The sequence below is a fragment of the Schistocerca gregaria genome, chromosome 3 (genome assembly GCF_023897955.1).
Source record: "Schistocerca gregaria isolate iqSchGreg1 chromosome 3, iqSchGreg1.2, whole genome shotgun sequence".
Classification (NCBI taxonomy): domain Eukaryota; kingdom Metazoa; phylum Arthropoda; class Insecta; order Orthoptera; family Acrididae; genus Schistocerca; species Schistocerca gregaria.
This window is the reverse complement of record NC_064922.1, coordinates 408,136,899-408,157,910: the sequence shown is the minus strand read 5'-3', so window position 1 is coordinate 408,157,910 and position 21,012 is coordinate 408,136,899. Positions and strand designations below refer to the sequence as shown.

Below are 21,012 nucleotides of genomic sequence, written 5' to 3'. Positions count from 1 at the left end.
GAAACGACGGTATCCTCTACGGGGGGGACGACGAGCTTAGTACTTTTGAAGCTTAGTGATACCTCGATTTTGCTTAGGATAATGATTTCGTGGTACATCCATCAGACGAGACGGCCAGGCGACTACAAACAACGTACAGACAGGCAGGATGCCTGCAGCCAAACACAGTGCGATGACACAAATCTGTAATGAACAATCTGCTGTTGGGGAAAAGAAACTCTGGCTACGTCACGTCTCTGTACGGTTGTCCATGGCACCAAATATTAACTTCAGTCAGAAGTCAGCCACGTTGTGAATCGAACATATATCGAAGACATGATCCCTTCTTAAGAGGTCGTCAACTGACGACGACCAAATAGATCAATAGGGGCAACACACCGTATTCTGGAAAATATCAATAAAATAGAAAACGTGTCGTATCACCCACCGATTGAGTGTTTCTAGTAAATTTATGAGCATGTTCCTACGCTAACAATTTGATGCAGTTGACCAGCTGCCAGTCAAAAGTAGCTAATGTGATACTTACCCACATAAACTGCTAATTAAGGAAAAAATCACTATAGTTACTACAAAGAATGTCTAAACTTCAGTTTGTAGTATTCTCTGGCACTGCACAAATATAATAAAACAATTCAGATGTGTAATTGTAGGAAGAGACTAACGAGGCAGTGTTGTAGCGACATGTTAGGCTGAAGAAGGCGGATATAAAGGCATGCTTAAGATAAATATTTGTAAAAAACACGAGTATCTCAGATCATTAAAAATCAAAGGATTAGCAGGTTTAATTCGTTGTTAGTGTTACTAACTCTGCTGTTTTCTCTTAGTGGCATTATACCCACCTACGTAGGGACGAATGATCATCATAACAAAATAAGAGAAATGAAAGCTCGAAAAGAAAGATTTATGTGTTCCTTTTTCCCACACGCCATTCGAGAGTGTAATTGTATAGAAGTAGTATGAAAATGGTTCAATGAACCCTCTGCCAGGCACTGAAGTGTGAACTGCAGAGTAACCATGTATATGTAGACGAAGTATCCGAAACTATTATTTCTAACCGGGTAAGTAAAATAGCGAAAATTGCAACTTATATTACAGTTGAAATTCCCTTACAAGTATATTTCTAAAAACTAAAAGTAAAGCACCACAAAGGAACTATCCGAATGGGACGCAAATCGTTAGACGTGATGTGAATGTACAGACAAACGAATCATCACAATGAATAACGCCCTGGTCATCCCCTGCCCCTTATACAACCAGTTATTCGGGTTGTCACTCATTGATACAGTTGTTGGTTGTCCTCCAGAGGGATATTGTGCACATTCTGTCCAAATGGCTCCTTAGGTCGTCAACATGCCGAGTTGGTGGAGGGCCCTGTCCGTAATTCTGCAAACGTTATCAATTGTGGCGAGATCCGATGACATTGCTGGCCAGCGCAGAGTTTGGCAAGGACGAAGACAACCAGTAGAAACTCACTAAATGGGCGGAGAGGGAATTATCTTGCTTAAATGCACAGGATGGTTTACCATGAAAGTCAAAAAATGGGACGAAGAATCAGGTCGACTTACTACTGTCCTGTAAAGGTGTCACGGATGAGAGCCAAAGGTGTCCTGGAAACGAAAGGAAGAGCCTCTCCCCACGAGACCATCCCACAGGCGTCCGGGGCGTCTTCAGACACGTCTTCGGCCTGGAATCTCTTTGTTTGTAGTAGAATTGTCTTCATTGATGAGTGTCGATTCGAACTGAGGCCCGATGATCGGCATCTGTATGTGGCAGTGAAGCTAAAGAATTTGAGGAGGAAACGCAGAAACTCAGTCTGAATATAGTGGGGGTTGGTGATGTGGAATGGAAAGAAGGAAAGGATTTCTGATGAGCCGACTGTAGTGTGACGTCAACACTAGCAGAAAATGGGTGTAGGATTCCTCATTAATAAGCGAATAGTGTAGAGAGTATGTTAGTTCAAAGGGACCAAACTGGTTAGGTCATAGGTCCCTAGACTAACACACAAACTAACTTATACTGAAAACAACAGACCCACCCATGCCCTTGGGAGGACTCGAATCTCCGGCAGGAGGGACCGCTCAATCCGTGACATGGCGCCTCAAACCGCGCGACCACTCCGCGCGGCAGTGAGTTAGTATGCACAGTTCAGTGCTAGAGCTATATTCGTCAGAATCCTCTGAAAACGAACGTAACAACAATGGTTCACGTATATGTGCCGCCGCCATTAGCAGAAGTATGGGGCGATGTTGCTCTGGTTTCCCAGTAGCGACATGGAGATGAAAATCTAATAATCAGGGAGGTTTAGAAGGCGGTAACAGGGAAATAAATAGAAGACGGAGTTAAGGAAGAGTTTGAGCGTTTTAGCATGAATGAGAAAGGAGAAAAACTGATTTAGTTTTGCTATAAATTTCAACTATTAATAGCGAATATATTGTTCAATTACCACAGTAGTTGGAGATATACTTGGAAAAGACCCGGAGACATGGGCACATTCCAGTTAGATTATGTCGTACACAGACAGATGTTCCGAAATCAGATTCTGGATTGCATGACGTACACTGGGTATAGGCTTGGATCATAATTTAGTAACGAAGTTTAAGAAAATCGTCCGTAAGAATCGGTGTGGAAATAACCAGGACTCTCAAGTATTGGAGATGAGCTACGTTTGAAGTATTGTGGGGCTGTACGTATTGCAATACCAAAATACCGCAGTACGCAGTTAATTTGCAGTAGAAGCGATATCCCCGAAAAAGGACTATCACGGAAGTCAGGCAAAGAAACATTGATACACTTAAATGACTAAAAATTTTCCGGAAAAGACAGGAATATTGCAGTATAAACCACTTTAGAATGAAATAAATAAGAAGTGTGGTGAAACCAAGGCGACAGGCTGAATAAAAAATCTGAGGAAATCGAAAAAGAAATGCTCGTCGGTAGGACTGATTCAGAGTGTAGAAAAATCAGAACAATCATTATGCAAGAACATCAACATTAAGAGCGTAATGGTAATTCGGTTCTAGGCGCTACAGTCTGGAACCGCGCGACTGCTACGGTCGCAGGTTCGAATCCTGCCTGGGGTATGGATGTTTGTGATGTCCTTAGTTAGGTTTAAGTACTTCTAAGTTCTAGGGGACTGATGACCTCAGAAGTTAACTCCCATAGTGCTCAGAGCCATTTGAACAGCGTATATGTGGAACGAGCACTATGTGCGACTCTGAAAGATGGAGGACATATCAACTGTCGCGATGGAAGAAGAAACTGGAGTCGATATGGGAGACATACGGGATCTAGTGACTCAGTCAGGAAGACACAATAGACCCTGTATTAGAGTTCGGAAGAGCGCCGTGAAAGACTTGTGATCAAATATGGCAAATGGATAGGTAACATCCCTTCCGAAATTCTAAAATGATTGAGGGAAATGCTAAATCAACGACCATTAAACCAGGTCGTGTGGTATAAAAGACTACAAATTCCTTTTATCTTGTTGGAAGATATACTAAGTACTGAAAAAAATAGCAGTCAGCTATGAGGACAACTGCTGACATAAAACGCACAGAGAGAATGTGAGACCAAAAACGCAGCTCTCGGATTAAGAAGTGCATGCAGTCATTCGTCCCTACGATTCAGTCTATATAATGAAGAAGCAATGTCGCAAATAAAAAGAGGTTTGACAGTGGAATTGAAATTCAGGGTCAAAAGATATCAAGGATTCAATGATAAAGTTCGCTGTGAAATGGTTTACCTCAGTGACAGTGAAGAAAAACTACATGACCTCTTGAATGAAATGAACTGTCTAGTGAGAACACAATATGGATTGTGAGGAAATCGAAAAAAGGTGAAAGTAATATGGAGCAGCAGAAATGGTTCAAATGGCTCCAAGCACTATGGGACTTAACTTCTGAGGTCATCAGTCACCTAGAACTTAGAACTACTTAAACCTAACCTAAGGACATCACACACATCCATGCCCGAGGCAGGATTCAAACCTGCGACCGTAGCAGAAGCGCAGTTCCGGATTGAAGTGCCTAGAACCGCTCGACCACAGCGACCAGCAGTAGCAGAAATGCGATTATTGAAGTAGATGTAGGAATGATAAATAAGTCACGACAGACGATGCAAAGAGGGTATAAAAATTAAAACAACACAGACGATGAGGTGATTCATGATGAAAAGAAGTCGACTAATACCAAACATAGGACTTACCCTGTAATGTGAAGAAGAAACTTGAAGAGAACGTTGGTTTGGACCACAGGACTGTTTGGTACTGAATCATGGACAATGGGAAAACCGGAACCGAAGGGAATCGAATCGTTTGGGATGAGATGCTACAGAAGACTTGAAAATGAGGTAGACGGCTACGATATGGAATGAATAGATTCTCCGCAGAACTGTCGAAGGAAAGAACATGCGGAAGACAGTAACAAGAAGGGATGAGATAACAGAACGTAAGACATCAGGGAATAACGTCCGTGCTATCAGAGGCAGCTATGCCGGGTGAAAACACTAGGGTAAGACAGAAATTAGCCAACAAATAACTGAGAGCACATGATGCAAGATCTCCTGTGAGATAGGGAGGTTGGCACAGAAGAGACATTCGTGCCAGACTACGTATAACCAGTGTTGTGAAAGCAAAAAAACCTAATGACAGTGTAAACTTTCTCTCAGAGTGTTAATTTTTTTGTATCTTTCAGGCCTGCAATGTAAATGACAAGTGACTTTAAGAATTTGTTCTCTTTGTATGACAGTGATTGTGGTAGCACAACGGGAAGCTAGACACTAGGGATATTCCACTTCGGAAATGGTTAGAGGATTCAATAGTCATAGATCCACAGTGTCAAGAGTACGCCGAGAATGCCAAATTTTAGGATTTTCTCCCACCAAGGACAACGCAGTGGCCAACGACCTTCATTTAACGACCGAGAGCAGCGCTATTGGCTTAGCGTTGTCAGTGCCAGCGGACAAAGCGTGAGATATAGCCGGGGATATCAATGTGGCACGTACTACGAATATATCCGTTCGGACAGTGCAGCGACATTTGGCGTTAATGAGCCATGGAAGCATAAGACCGACGCGAGTGCCTTTGCTAACAACACGACGTCGGCTGCAGTGCCTGTCCTAGGCTCGTGACCGTATCTGTTGGACTGTAGACGACTGATAAACGATGGCATGGTCATATGAATCTCGATTTCGGTTGGTAATAGCTGATGGTAGGATCAAGTGTGGCCCAGACCCTATGAAGCCATGGATCCAAGTTGGCAACAAGGCTCTGCGCGGCCATGTGGTAGCTTCATAATGATATGAGATGTGTTTGCATAGATTGCACTGGGTCCTCTGGTTCAACTGAACCAACCATTAACAGGAAATGGTTATGTTTGGCTACTTGGAGACCATTTGCAGCCATCGTTGACTTCAAGTTCCTATGACAAGGCCCCGTGTCGTCACGCCACAATTGTTTGTATTTGATCTGAAGATTATTCTGGACAGTTCGAGCAAATTATTTGGCCACTTAGATGACCCGACATGAATCCTATCGGTCATTTGTGGGATATAATCCAGAGGCTATTTCATGCTCAAAATCCTGCATCCGCAGTACTTTAGCAATTGCGAACGACTGTAAAAGCAGCATGGTTTAACGCTTCTGTAGGTTACTTCAAGCGACTTGTCGAGTACATACTTCGGCGAGTTTCTGCGCTGTGCTGGGCAAAACGAGGTGCGACACGGTATTGGTAGGTATCCCGTGAGTCTTTTCACCTCAGTGTTCACAGTAAATTTCTACTCATTATCTGGCAACGGTGTAGGACATGCAAGTTTCAGGAGCTCGTGGTCTCTTGGTAAACTTCACGCGCTATGGGCAGTAAGTCGCTCGATCGAATTCATTCCTTCATTTATTTTTTAAGGCGCGTTTTGGCTACCTAGTGAACAATCTGATGGAACATCATAGATAATTTGCGTAACTTCCTGACCCACCAATAAAAGCAAAAACATCCAGAAACGTTTCATCAAGAGTTCGTGGCTATATCAGAACGTTTATGCTCAAACATTTGCTCTCATTACAGTGGACCCCGAGCTACAAGTCGTCCTTAGTGGCGCCGTCGGGGAAGGTAGAAGCGGCACGGCTCATCTTGGACTCGCTTCTGCCCTCGCACTGGTAAGTACAAAATAGTTAGTTATCATAGTTGAATTTTTCTAGCGAAATAACTTCGATAAACCGCGTGAACACCTTGTCGTAACACTACCCACGTAGGTTCCTGTGAGTGTTTTTATCAATAGTCATTTTCTTATTTAAAGTTCTGGTATTTGTATTAGATTTTGCGTACCTGAAACTTATGAACGTTGTTTAAGCGTTATAAAATAGAGCCGCTGGTGGAACAAAGTCCAACATTTATTAAAATATTGTTTTGGGTTTAGTAGAGGAATGAAGGCAGCGAAGGCAGCTTGAAATGCGAGGCTAATCTCAAAAGTAAGGTCTTCTATTTTTTTTTATAAGTACAGAACTCCGTTTCTGTGGCAGTTGGTCACACTGGTATGAAGGGTGATTATGTCGAATAATAGGTAAATGTTCAGTCTGTAAACTGATGTAAACCATTGTCGAAATAAACAGGTCTATGTACTTTTAAAAATAGAAGACCATACTTTTGGGATTACCCTCGTATTTTTGCCGTATTTGGGGTACATGCATCGAAGAAATCGCCTGAAAATGGCTTCCTCTTTTGTGGTAGGGTCTTTTCGAAGTGAATTATATGCCACAATGAATGAAGGAGATTGTTATGATTTGCCATTATGGGCCATCCTATTATTGGCAAATGTGATGACCTGCGACTCTTTAGCTTTCGTGAGCCACTTGCATTCATTGGTCAATTTATGAGAAACCATAAAAAGGATATATAGGTGTTAAACCTCCCATCGACAACCAGGTCATCAGAGATGAAACAGAGGCTATTGTTGGAAGGAATGTACAAGGAATGAGAGTTCGAACTTTCAAACGAATGATCCCAACATTTGCATTAATCTACTTAACGAATTAACGGACAACTTACATCAGGATGATCAAACGGTAATTTGAAACACCGTATGTTAACTTCATAGGAAGATAACAGTTGTAGGCGTTAGTAAAAAGATATATCCTGGTGACAAAATGAAGGTGTTTTGCGTTATGGGCAGTATCTCAGGTGTTTGTCCATTGCAGGTGATATCTGTTGCCAACAACTCACACATTGCGGTTACCATGTAAGAAAGACGACCCAGGAAACTGCATGAAATGTTGCTACTGTACGAGAACGTCGGTCTCCACTCTGATGAGTTCGATAAATAATCTATCCAGGAGCCTGGTTGGAAAGCAACTTATAGCTCGTATCTTCTAATCTTGTACCCTTAAACCCTTACCTTGCCTGCCCATTATCGATCAGCCATTAAGAAAACTCCTTTGTAGACGAAAATATAACTTAAACTTGGATTAATACCTTTATCTCTGAACCAGTAGTGTTCTACAGACATGGAATCCCAAACTTTAATGAAAATTATCAGACTGTTTAAATTTTTGAGAGAGAATATATTGTGGATGATAATTTTCTCGCTAAGTTCTTCTGTTATAGTCAATGAACCAGTGAGACGCGCTACACATGCACTGTCCTAATACAAATGTATTACAGCATACGATCATGAACTTACGATGAGAATCAACCTTAATAAACAAAAAGTACCCATAATAGGAAATTTCCCAAAAATTCTGATTTCAATTAAACTTTCGCTACTTGAAAGGGCATCTATGACAATCGAGAAATCATAGGACAATGAGTCTTCATGGAAATTGTCGCGTAATCCCCATCGCACGCAGTTTATATGGCATAATATTTAAATTAATTGTATATTGCTTATTCTTGCAAGAACAACAAATAAAACGCGATTCTCACTATTAGTTTCTGCAGATGAAAATATTTTAACTTTGTGCACCTTAATCTATTACGTGGGGATTGCACACCACTAAAAGATTTCCTGCTGTGCACGTTTGATCTTGAATTTGCAAACTATTTTTATGTAATCCTGATATGGCTTGTTAGAAATGAATCACGGTATCATTACTGTAACTAATTATGATGTTAAACATGTTCTTAGCTACTTTCATCTCTGAAATGCACCGAAAATTACTCTTATGACACGTACAGAAGTTACAATATGCTGTGTTCGCTAAACGTAAAAGCTGCAGTGGATTTTTTAATATATGAACACTACTGATTTCCACGACTAAGATGAGAGCATGAAATTAAAACTGAAATTATGTTTTTGTATTATTACCCAGAACAGGTTTCATCACAGCAGTCTTTGATAACACACAAGTAAAATTTAATTGTTTTGATTTACTTAAATTATAGTAATGGCAGTTGCCCGTGACCACCTGAAAATGACATAATAAAATCCACCATTCACCTCTGAGGTCTCCGTGAAGCTGAAATAAATAATTATAATATACCTTTACCTGCCCGCTTAATTTGGGGGAAACTGCTTTCGTTCAATTTAATCTGAATTTGCCGCGGCAGCGGCTCCCGCGATCTCTACACAGCTCTGCATCATAAAAAGTTCTAAATATGTTGAAAACGCCTAAAATGTGGAATGAAATACTAGGCAAGCTAGCAACAAATTATTACAACTATTTTTAACAATTCCTGTATTCAGAAATCAACATAAATTTAAGGTACACACCTTTTACATTCATCAGCCTCGGATGGCGTCTTATACGACCAAGGAACAAAAGAAAGCTAACCAAGCATTCAATCGATCGTTACAGACTATTACAACTTTGACGGCTACAAGAATACAACGACTGAAAATTACTCTTATTACACGTACAGAAGTTACAGAACGCTATGTTTTAACCTACACTATTTATATGCAGTTTAATATGCATCTTTGTTATCTTTTTTAATTATCATTGCCGATTTCGATTTCTACACTCGCCGACCACAGACGTTATTTGCAAACTATAGCTCCATAATTGCTGTACAAACATAAAAATGAAAAAAGGTTATTTCTTTTTTTACAGAGTCTACATAATCGTCAACCATTCATACAGAAGTGAAATGATAATAATAATAATAACCAGACGTAACGTCTGAGAAAGGAAGGAAATAATAATAATAATAATAATAATAATAATAATAATACTAATACAGATAAATGTTTCTTTTTTTACATATAATACAAAGATTTTGTGAATGTCTTGCCAGGAGACGTCACAAGATTTTTTAAGTACTTGCGGAAGAGAAATAGCGAGGAACATAACAGAGACAGAAACAATTTAATTTCAACATGGCTGGGTAAGATTTGTTAGTTGTGTACCACTTTTACATGACAGGTTAAAAATGTTGTTCAGTGTGACGATCAGCTGCATCCATGACAGCCTGGAACCACACTAGAGACAACATTTCACAGCTATTTGCAGGTGTTTTCAATCGGTGGGCCATGACATGTTCAGCTGCTATGACACAGCGTGCCCTGCTTGACGATCGCACATTGCCTCCAGCATTCTCAGTCACGGCAACTGTAACTTCTTCAACAATTTCTGGCACAGTTGGCCCTCGGTCTCTCCCATGAGCAGTTATCAAATCGTCAGATAATTCAAACTTCCGAATCGTAGTCTTAAACTCCGGTGGGAAAAGAGGACATCTCCGTATTTACTTAATGCGTCCATACTCCCAAAGCACAGCAGTGGTTTTGATGAAACAGATTTAGGAGTGAAGCCCCTGCCCACCTTGTCCAGAGCATGTTGACGGTCTGCAGCTCTAATGCATACTAATGCTTGTGTCGCCGTACCACTAACGGAGCTCAGTGGCACTAGCGACAATGCAAATCCTTTGGCGTACAGTCAGAACATCATTCATATTAAGCTGGGTCCCCATACGGTAAAAAACACTACTGGCCATTATAATTGCTACACCACGAAGATGACGTGCTACAGACGCGAAATTTAACCGGCAGGAAGAAGACACTGTGATATGCAAATGAATAGCTTTTCACAGCATTCACACAAGGTTGGCGCCTGTGACGACACCTACAACGTGCTGACATGAGGAAAGTTTCCAACCGATTTCTCATACACAAACAGCAGCTGACCGGCGTTGCCTGGTGAAACGTTGTCGTGATGCCTCGTGTAAGAAGGAGAAATGCGTACCATCACGTTTCCGACTTTGATAAAGGTCGGATTGTAGCCTATCGCGATTGCTGTTCATCGTATCGCGACATTACTGCTCGAATTGGTTGAGATCCAATGACTGTTCACAGAAAATGGAATCGGTGGGTTCAGGGGGGTAATACGGATCGCCGTGTTGGAGCCCGATGGCCTCGTATCACTAGCAGTCGAGATGACAGGCATCTTATCCGCATGGCTGTAACGGATCGTGCAGCCACGTCTCGATCCCTGAGTCAACAGATGTGGACGTTTGCAAGACAACAACCATCTGCACGAACAGTTCGACGACGTTTCCAACAGCATGGACTATCTGCTCGGAGACCGTGGCTGCGGTTACCCTTGACGCTGCATCACAAACAGGAGCGCCTGCGATGGTGTACTCAACGACGAACCTGGGTGTACGAATGGCAAAACGTCGTTTTTTCGGATGAATCCAGGTTCAGTTTACAGCATCATGATGGTCTCATCCGTGTTTGGCGACATCGCGGTGAACGCACATTGGAAACGTGTATTCGTCATCGCCATACTGGAGTGTCATCCAGCGTGATTTCATGGGGTGCATTGGTTACCCGTCTCGGTCACCTCTTGTTCGCATTGACGGCACTTTGAACAGTGGCCGTTACATTTCAGATGTGTTACGACCCGTGGTTCCACCCTTCATTCGATCCCTGCGAAACCCCACAGTTCAGCAGGATAATGTACGTCTGCATGTTACAGGTTCTGTACCGGCCTTTCTAGATACAGACTGTTCGACTGCTACCCTGGCCAGCACATTCTCCAGATTTCAACGGTGGCTGAGCAACTGGCTCGTCACAAAACGCCAGTCACTACTCCTGATGAACTGTGGCCTTATGTTGAAACTGCATGTGCAGCTGTACCTGTACACGCCATCCAAGCTCTGTTTGACTCAATGTCAAGGGGTATCAAGGCAGTTATTACGGTCAGAGGTGGTTGTTCTGGGTACTGATTTCTCAGGATCTAGGCACCCAAATTGCGTGAAAATGTAATCACATGTCAGTTCGAGTATAATATATTTGGCCAATGAATACCCATTTATCATCTGCATTTCTTCTTGGTGTAGCAATTTTAATGGCCAGTAGTGTAGTTTTCCTTCTAAACTGGCTCTGGTAGTGAAAGTGTAAATACAACCACCTGTAGGTCGTAATTTCTTAAAATTTCACCTTCAAATCTGAGGAGAAACGACGGAGAAATTAAGATTTCGTTATTGATTTCAGATCTGGAAGCTCTTAGCTCGCTGAGAGAAGAATGAAGAGCTAAAGCATGTTCCCCTTCAAAAGGTGGTAGCATTACCTCATGGCTAGCGACTCCGTTCCGCATGCAGTTCGGTCTCATTGCCATAGTGATAAATCACATAGAAGTAACGGCCAGTGTCGTCGTAACTGCTGCCTGCTTCACTTCTGCTGTGCAGGGAGCTACCTTAATTTAAGTATTAACTGTATTTTTATTACTTGTCACTTCTTCTTCCGTGTGTTTTTGCTTTTAGGAAACTTTAATTGTCGAGTGCTAGTAATAGTGTTCCATAGATTTCGTGTTTGTTTTTGAATACAGTCAGAGAGAGTCCCTTTAGTCAGCCACAATGCCAGTAGTGCGTGTTTGTTTTGAATACAGTCGAGAGACAGGTAGTGCTATTTTCATTGTTTTCTACAAGAAGTGGCTAGCAATCACAGTTTAGTCAACAATCAGCCGCCTTTAGTGAATTAGCAGTCTAGTTAAAAGTTGTTAACTCTCTACAGTAAATTGATTCCTTAGGATGGATAGGATGTATGACTGCTGTGTACGGACGCAGGAGGAGCTGGCCACTGTTCGCGAACAGCTGAGCGTGTTGATGGCTACGGTCACCCGTCTTCAGGCTGCTGCCTCGGAGTGTAGCGGCAGTGGGGAGTATGGTGCGTCGCATGGTACACCCTACGTGTTACATGCTTCACCCACGGTTCCTGCTGTCGAGACATCTTCGTGGGTACCGGGCGCGGTTGGGCCACCCTCTCCCCAAGGGGAGTGGCGGGTTCAGCGGCGTTCGCAGCGCATGAAGCAAAGGGTAAACGTGGAGGCTGGCCGTGTGGCGTCGACCCTCTGCCTGTGAGTGGACATGTGGCCGCTCCTTCAGCAAGGTCAGAGCAGGCACACGGGGGGAGGGGTTTATTAGTTATTGGGGGCTCCAACGTTAGGCGGGTGATGGAGCCCCTTAGGGAAATAGCGGAAAGGTCGGGGAAGAAGGCCAGTGTTCACTTTGTTTGCATGCCGGGGGGTATCATCCGAGATGTGGAGGAGGCCCTGCCGGCGGCGATAGAGAGCACTGGGTGCACCCGACTGCAAACTGTTCCTCATGTCGGCACCAATGACTCCTGCCGTCTGGGTTCAGAGGTCATCCTCAGCTAGTACAGGCGGTTGGCGGAATTGGTGAAGGCAGAAAGCGGGGTGGAATCAGAGCTATTTGTAGTATCGTTCCCAGAACCGATCGCGGTCCTCTGGTTAGGAGCCGAGTAGAAGGCTTAAACCAGAGGCTCAGACGATTCTGCAGAGATCTGGGGTGCAAATTTCTCGACCTCCGCTATCGGGTGGATAAATGTAGGGTCCCCCTGAATAGGTCAGGCGTGCACTACACGCCGGAAGCGGCAACAAGGGTAGCGGAGTACGTGTGGAGTGCACATGGGGGTTTTATAGGTTGGAGAATTCACTCCCTAGGCCCGACAAGACGCCTCCTGAGACGCGGCAGGGTAGGAGTAGGCAAAATGCAACAGGGAATAACAATATTAATGTGCTAATAGTAAACTGCTGGAGCGTCTATAGAAAGGTCCTAGAACTGCTCGAACTAATAAACGGTCACATTGCCCATATAGTACTAGGGGCAGAAAGTTGGCTGAAACCAGACGTAAACAGTAATGAAATCCTAACTTCAGATTGGAATGTATAGCGGAGAGACAGGCTGGACAGTGAAGGGGGAGGCGTATTATAGCGATAAGAAGTGCAATAGTATCGAAGGAAATTGCGGAGATCCGAAATGTGAAATGATTTGCGTGAAGGTCGCGGTTAAAGCAAGCTCAGACATGGTAATTGGATGTCTTTATAGGCCCCCTGCCTCAGCAGCTGTTGTGGCTTAGCACCTGAAGGATAATTTGGAAAATATTTCGAGTAGATTTCCCCACCATGGTATAGTTCTGGGTGGAGATTTTAATTTGCTGGATATAGAATGGGAGGCTCAAATGTTTATAACGGGTGGCAGGGACAAAGAATCCAGTGAAATATTTTTAAGTGCTTTATCTCAAAACTACCTTGAGCAGTTAAACAGAGAACCGACTCGTGGCGATAACGTATTAGACCTTCTGGTGACAAACAGACCCGAACTATTTGAACAGAACAGGGAATCAGCGATCATAAAGCGGTTACGGCATCGATGATTTCAGCCGTAAATAGAAATATTAAAAAAGATAGGAAGAGTTTTCTGTTTAGCAAAAGTGACAAAAAGCAGGTTACAGAGTACCTGACGACTAAACACAAAAATTTTGTCTCAAGTACAGATAGTGTTGTGGATCAGTGGACAAAGTTCAAAACCATCGTACACTATGCGTTAGATGAGTATGTGCCAAGCAAGATCGTAAGAGATGGAAAAGAGCTACCGTGGTACAACAACCGAGTTAGAAAACTGCTGCGGAAGCAAAGGGAACTTCACAGCAAACATAAACATAGCCAAAGCCTTGCAGACAAACAAAAATTACGGGAAGCGAAATGTAGTGTGAGGAAGGCTATGCGAGAGGCTCTCAATGAATTCGAAAGTAAAGTTCTATGTACTGACTTGGCAGAAAATCCTAAGAAATTTTGGTCTTATGTCAAAGCAGTAGGTGAATCAAAACAAAATGTCCAGACACTCTGTGACCAAAACGCTACTGAAACAGAGGATGACAGACTAAAGGCCGAGATACTAAATGTCTTTTTCCAAAGCTGTTTCACAGAGATAGACTGCACTGTACTTCCTTCTCTAGATTGTCGTACAGATGACAAAATGGTAGATATAGAAATAGACGACAGAGGGATAGAGAAACAATTAAAATCGCTCAAAAGAGGAAAGGCCGTTAGACCTGATGGGATATCAGTTCGATTTTACACAGAGTACGCGAAGGAACTTGCCCCCCCTTCTTTCAGCGATGTACCGTATGTCTCTAGAAGAGCGTAGCGTTCCAAAGGATTGGAAAAGGGCACAGGCCATCCCCATTTTCAAGAAGGGACGTCGAATAGATGTGCAGAACTAAAGATCTATATCTCTAACGTCGATCAGTTGTAGAATTTTGGAACACGAATTATGTTCGAGTATAATGATTTTTCTGGAGACTAGAAATCTACTCTGTTAGCAATCAGCATGGCTTTCGAAAAAGACGGTCGTGTGAAACCCAGCTCGCGCTATTCGTCGACGAGACTCAGAGGGCGATTGACACGGGTTCACAGGTAGATGCCGTGTTTCTTGACTTCCGCAAGGCGTTCGATACAGTTCTCCACAGTCGTTTAATGAACAAAGTAAGAGCATATGGACTATCAGACCAATTTGTGATTGGATTGAAGAGTTGCTAGGTAACAGAACGCAGCATGTCATTTTCAATGGAGATAAGTCTTCCGAAGTGAGAGTGATTTCAGGTGTGCCGCAGGGGAGTGCCACAGGACCGTTGCTGTTCACGATATACATAAATGACCTTGTGGATGACATCGGAAGTTCACTGAGGCTTTTTGCAGATGATGCTGTGGTGTATCGAGAGGTTGTAACAATGGAAAATTGTACTGAAATGCAGGAGGATCTTCAGCGAATTGACGCATGGTGCAGGGAATGCCAATTGAATCTCAATGTAGACAAGTGTAATGTGCTGCAAATATATAGAAAGATAGATCCCTTATCATTTAGCTACAAAATAGCAGGTCAGCAACTGATCATATAAAGTTCCCGTGTGGGGTTGCTAGTCCCCCATCGGGCGCCTCCCCAGGTGGCGGTTAGGGGAAAGCCTCTCAGATATGGGTGGCACCGGGGAAATGAAATACCCAGGGTGAACCAAAACTAGCAGCGTGGTGGCGTCTGTACTCTAGTGGAGCGGCCTACTAAAGGCATCTGTACTCCATGTCAGGGGCGGCCTGGAAATTATATCGCCAATCCGTTCTGAAGCAAGCGTGCCGATTATGCTTCTCACCTTCGAGTTATGTTGTGTGACATTAATGTTAAATTTTCCGTCCGCTGCTCGTGGTCGTGCGGTAGCGTTCTCGCTTCCCGCGCCCGGGTTCCCGGGTTCGATTCCCGGCGGGAGTTTCTCTGCCTCGTGATGACTGGGTGTTGTGTGATGTCCTTAGGTTAGTTAGGTTTAAGTAGTTATAAGTTCTAGGGGACTTATGACCATAGATGTTAAGTCCCATAGTGCTTAGAGCCATTTGAACCCATTTTTAAATTTTCCGGAGTAATAGCCCCACAGTCGGATCTCCGGGTGTGAGCAACTTTGATGTCCCAAACACCAAGTGGTGCTGAGAAGAAGATACAGACTCTTCAAGTCTGTACATATAACTGTCGCTCTCTAATAGGCAACGACAGACTAGAAGAGATCGAGAATGAGCTTACAAAAATCAACTGGAGTATTGTTGGTTTAAGCGAAGTACGCAGAAAAGGGGAAGACTGTCTCCGTTTGCAGTCTAGCAACTTGTTTTACTTTTGTGGCGACCCAGAAGGAAAATTCAATGGTGTTGGGTTCTTAATCAACAAGAATATTGCTGATAGAGTATCTGTCTTAGAAGGAACTTCCAGCAGGACACCTCGAATGGTCCTGAAGATGTCGAATAGGCACAAAATACAGATTGTTCAGGTGTACGCTCCCACCTCAAGTCACCCTGACGAAGAAATTGAATCCTTTTATAAAAGTCTGGATAGCACCTGTAAAAAAGGTAGCGATTGTCACTTCCAGATGGTCATTGGCGATTTCAATGCAAAAGCTGGCACCAAGAAACAAGGCAACACAGTGGTGGGCAACTAAGGGATTGACGACCGAAACGATAGAGGTGAGAGATTAGTCCAGTTCGCTGAATACACCAGTATGTCCATCATGAACACGTTCTTTAAGAAGCACCCTGACCGAAAATGGACTTGGAGGAGTCCAAATTTCAGTGTTAAAAGTGAGATAGACTTTATTCTGTCAAACATTCCGCAGATTATAAAAGACGTAACAATGCTAAATCAGTTCAACACTGGCAGTGATCACCGTCTTGTGATAGCAAGGGTCTAACTCAATGTAAGAAATGAAAGGAATAAACTTATGAAAGGGAAAAGAAGGGTTATCAACCTCAAAAATCTGGAAGAACGTTCCTCGAAATTCCAAGAAGTCCTCCAAAGCATGTCCCACGTAACTAGATGGTGATTTGGCGGAAATGATTGTTTAAAGTGCACAAGAAGTCGGTGGCCTATGCCAAAAAAATAAGCAACCAAAAAATTCAGTGCCAAAACTGAAACCCTTTTACAACAGAGGAGAGAAATGAAAATCCAAACCGATCGTGACATGGTAGCGTATTCTGAACTATGTAAGACAGTGCAAAGAGAAATGAAAACTGACATACAGAAATTCACAGAAGACACCTCACGAGCAAGCTTGGAGAACAAGAAAGTTTAAAGTCAGCCAAACGCAAACTCACAATCGGTAAAAAGCAGACTATCGTACTCGATGGAAATGACAGTCGAATCACTGAAAAGGAGGAGGTTTTGAAGTTCATCAGAGACTTTTATAGCAATTTGTATATCAATCCAAGGAAAATTCGAGTGTATCTAAATTAAATGAGGTACCTAGTGTTCCAGATATACTCCCATCGGAAGTCAAGTGTGCTCTAGATACCTTGAAGAAGGGAACAGTGCCGGGTGGTGATGAGCTCAGAGTTGACATCCTCAAACTGACAGGAGAGGTAATAATAAATCACTTGGCAAAAGTATTTACTTCCTGCCTGCACTATGCTTCAATCCCATTATCGTGGAACAAGGCTGAGATTATATTGATACACAAGAAAAACTACCGTCCTATCAGCTTGCTCTCAATTTTGTACAACATTTTCACAAAGATCTTGTTAAACCGAATTAGTTCCACCCTAGAACCACCTATAGAACAAGCAGGATTCAGAAGCAATTTTAGCACTGTTGACCACATTATGACCGCTAGTGAAGTGATAAGGAGAGCGAATGAATACCAACTGCCTCTCTGTATTGCCTTTGTTGACTTTGAAAAGGCATTTGACTCCGTTAGCCATGTAGCTGTCCTCCAAGCTTTGAGTGAGCAAGGAGTGGGAGCAGCATACACTGAAGTGCTCAGGAAAATTTACGAGAATTCTTCAGCTTATGTTAACATCGGCGAATCAACTAAAGAATTCCGCATCATGAGGGGTGTCAAGCAAGGCGATCCCATCTCGCCAAAACTGTTCTCTGCTGTATTGGAAATGGCTATGTCAAAGCTGAGCTGGGAAGGTAAGGGAATTGGAGTTAATGGAAGAAGGCTTACCAACTTGAGATTTGCTGATGATATTGCCTTACTGGCCAAAGATTTCTCAGAGCTCCCAAACTTAGTTACATATCTTGCATCGGAATGTCAGCTGGTTGGCTTGAACATGAACCTTTCCAAAACAAAAGTAATGTCCAACAAATAGGTCCCAGCTGGAGATGTGAAAGTCAAGGACAGACTACTAGAAGAGGTCAGTGAATATGTCTACCTTGGCCAGATTATAAATATGAAGGGAGACATAAGGCCAGAAATCTATCGACGCATCAAGCTGGGCTGGCAAGCATTTGGGAAGAATTCAAAAGTATTCAGACGAAAAATGCCAGCAAATTTGAAGAAAGCAGTATTTGATCAATGCATTCTTCCTGTGAAGACGCATACGTCTGCGAGACATGGACACTGAACTCATTTACAAAAGGGAAACTTAGGACAGCACAGAGAGCCATGGAGAGATAAATGCTGTGCTATACAAGAAGGGACAGGAAAAGGGCAGATGACATCCGGTCTGTGACGAAGATTAATGACATCTTAGAGACAGTAGGTTCCTTGAAATGGTAGTGGGCTGGCCACGTCGCAAGAAGAAAAGACAACAGATGGACGAAGCTGGTACTGGAGTGGAGTCCGAGAGAGCGCCGGAGGCCTAGAGGAAGACCACCAGACAGATGGGACAAAGACATCAAGAAGATCGCTGGTAACACCTGGCAGAAAACTGCCCAAGACCGTCGCACTTGGAAAAGACTGCTGAAAGCCTGCCTGAATCCACGACTCGAAGAGGCCACATCATTTAATGATTGAATTGGCTGATGATGATGATGATGATGATGATGATCATATAAATTTGATCGTTGGTAAAGCAGATGCCAGACTGAGAGTCATTGGAAGAATCCTAAGGAAATGCAATCCGAAAACAAAGGAAGTAGGTTAAAGTACGCTTGTTCGCCGACTGCTTGAATACTGCTCAGCAGTGCTGGATCCGTACCAGATAGGGTTGATAGAAGAGATAGAGAAGATCCAATGGAGAGCACCGCGCTTCGTTACAGGACCATTTAGTAACCGCGAAAGCGTTACGGAGATGATAGATAAACTCCAGTGGAAGACTCTGCAGGAGAGACGTTCAGTAGCTCGGTACGGGCTTTTGTTAAAGTTTCGAGAACATACCTTCACCGAAGAGTCAAGCAGTATATTGCTCCCTGCTGCGTATATCTCGCGAAGAGACCATGAGGATAAAATCAGAGAGATTAGAGCCCATACAGAGGCATACCGACAATCCTTCTTTCCAAGAACAATACGAGACTGGAATAGAAGGGAGAACCGATAGAGGTACTCAGGGTACCCTCCGCCACACACCGTAAGGTGGCTTGCGGGGTATGGATGTAGATGTACATAAGGAAATATGTGTTTCAGCATTTCTGGAACTTTAGCACCTAATGAGATAGTGGGTGAAAGCTGATTTTGAAAATAAATCTTTATTAAACAACTACTATAGTAATTTCAAAGTTATTTCTATGCTAACTGCTTAGACTTCTCGGTCACAGATAAAAAAATTACATCTGCTTTCTTTTTCTTGTTCTTTTTTTGGAAGTTCAACCCCTAAGACTGAAAAACTGGGGATGAAAATGTTTCGTTATTAAAGCATTTTTGAATCTAAAGCTATAACAATTTTTATTTGGGGTTTAAGTTGGAAATTAAAAACATACGTGATTCAATTCTTTCGGAAATTCAACCCCCAAGGGGATGAAATAGAGGATGAAACATTTTATGAAAATATTTCGTTTTGCCGGTTAGACCTGAATAAATGTGCATTAGACGATGAAATTTTGTAAGGAAAGGGCAGGATTAACAAAAAGGGCCTTACTCCAGCCAGCAAAATCACTTTTGACCAGAAGTACTTTCGGAAAGGACTATGCTTCTATGGCTTTAATTAGACTATGTAGTCTACCTGCGTGAAGCAGCGGACGCTAAGCTAGTCGTAAATAAAGAGCAGTGGGCATTATTTGTCATAACTATTTTTGTTTTTGTGGCTTAAGTGAACTGCATACTTAAACAACTGTTTTCCGGAAGTGATTCAGTATTTTAGCATCAGCAGATGTTATTATAATTGTGAGTATATAACATTCTTTTTTATATTCTGTACATCGGAAGAGTTTTTGTTATTGGCACCACCTCTAATACAGAGCAACACAAATGAAAGGAAAACCTTCGGAGTGGTCCAGTAGATCCCTCCCGTATGTACAGATTTTTCTCCTATATTCTAGTATCTATTGCTTGTGTGTCGTTAGCCTCTTGGAAGAAAGCGTGTCGTTTACATGGATTTTTCTTTTCTTTTCTGTTTTTCGTTGCAAATAAGTAGGCACCTGAATCGCTTCCAGAGCCATGTAACATCATTTAACCTGCTGCGACAGACTGAAAAGAGTGAGTGTGAGTTTCAGTGAGCTCAGTTACTAGCTATCTGCTAACGCAATTTCTTCCACTCTTCCAGTTTCGACCATAACTTTAAGGGAAGTAGAAAAGCAGAGATGTCCAGATTGATCACCAGAGATTGTACCAAAGCACACAACGTATTAGACTGGTAGGCACCGACGTCTGTATTACAACATAGCAGTAGCGGAAGTGGTTAGGTTGGGTGCTGAAGGGGTTACTGTTTTCTCCGGTGTTCGGTGAGTACAGACTGATCTGTGGGTAGCCCACGGTTGGTGGAATTTGAAATATTTAAGGTGTGCATTTTCAGTCATTTCATTGTAGTCTCTTTAGGAATCAGAGGTAATTGTATTAATTAGCTTGCAAATAAGTTTCATGTGAAGTTTTTAAATCATTTTTTGAGTTTTGGTAAGAATACTGCACGCGTGAATGAGCTGGGCTCCACGTATGAGGTAGAGCAAAGGAGACTTGATTTTCCAGACAGATATGGTAGCGGATTCGTTCTAAAAATACAAATTTATTAATTGGAAATACGAGAGCTGCGAGTTTGTATTTTGATTCAGTCATGAGTTTAGGTAAAAGTAGTTTATTTATGAACATGCTGGACTACACGTGTGTCGTAAAACAAACGAGACTTTGCGATCCAGATCGGGATGGTAGTGGATTTGTTATAAATATTAAGAGGAAATTTATTAAACGAAATTGTGAACGCCACAGGTTTGAATTTCCATTCGTTTGTGCGTTCGGAATTTGAAGGTCGGTGGTTCTGCACAATCACACTGCTACATGGTTTATGGTGGAATCTAAACCCATTCTTTGTTAACTCATAGTAAATGCATTTGCCTGCACCGCGTGAGTATTTTATGAAACGCATTTTAAAATCTTATTGAATTTTCC

At 42.6% G+C, this 21,012-nt stretch overlaps 1 protein-coding gene across 2 annotated transcripts in view; it reads left to right on the top strand.

Annotated features, from left to right (window-relative positions):
• The window catches only part of LOC126354298 (uncharacterized), a 53,065-nt gene that overhangs the window by 14,829 nt on the left and 17,224 nt on the right, over positions 1-21,012 (top strand). For both annotated transcript variants that reach the window (XM_050003852.1, XM_050003851.1), the window contains exon 2: positions 6,057-6,148. In XM_050003852.1, coding sequence (XP_049859809.1) covers positions 6,057-6,148 — 92 coding nt within the window. The remainder of the gene's footprint in view (positions 1-6,056; positions 6,149-21,012) is intronic.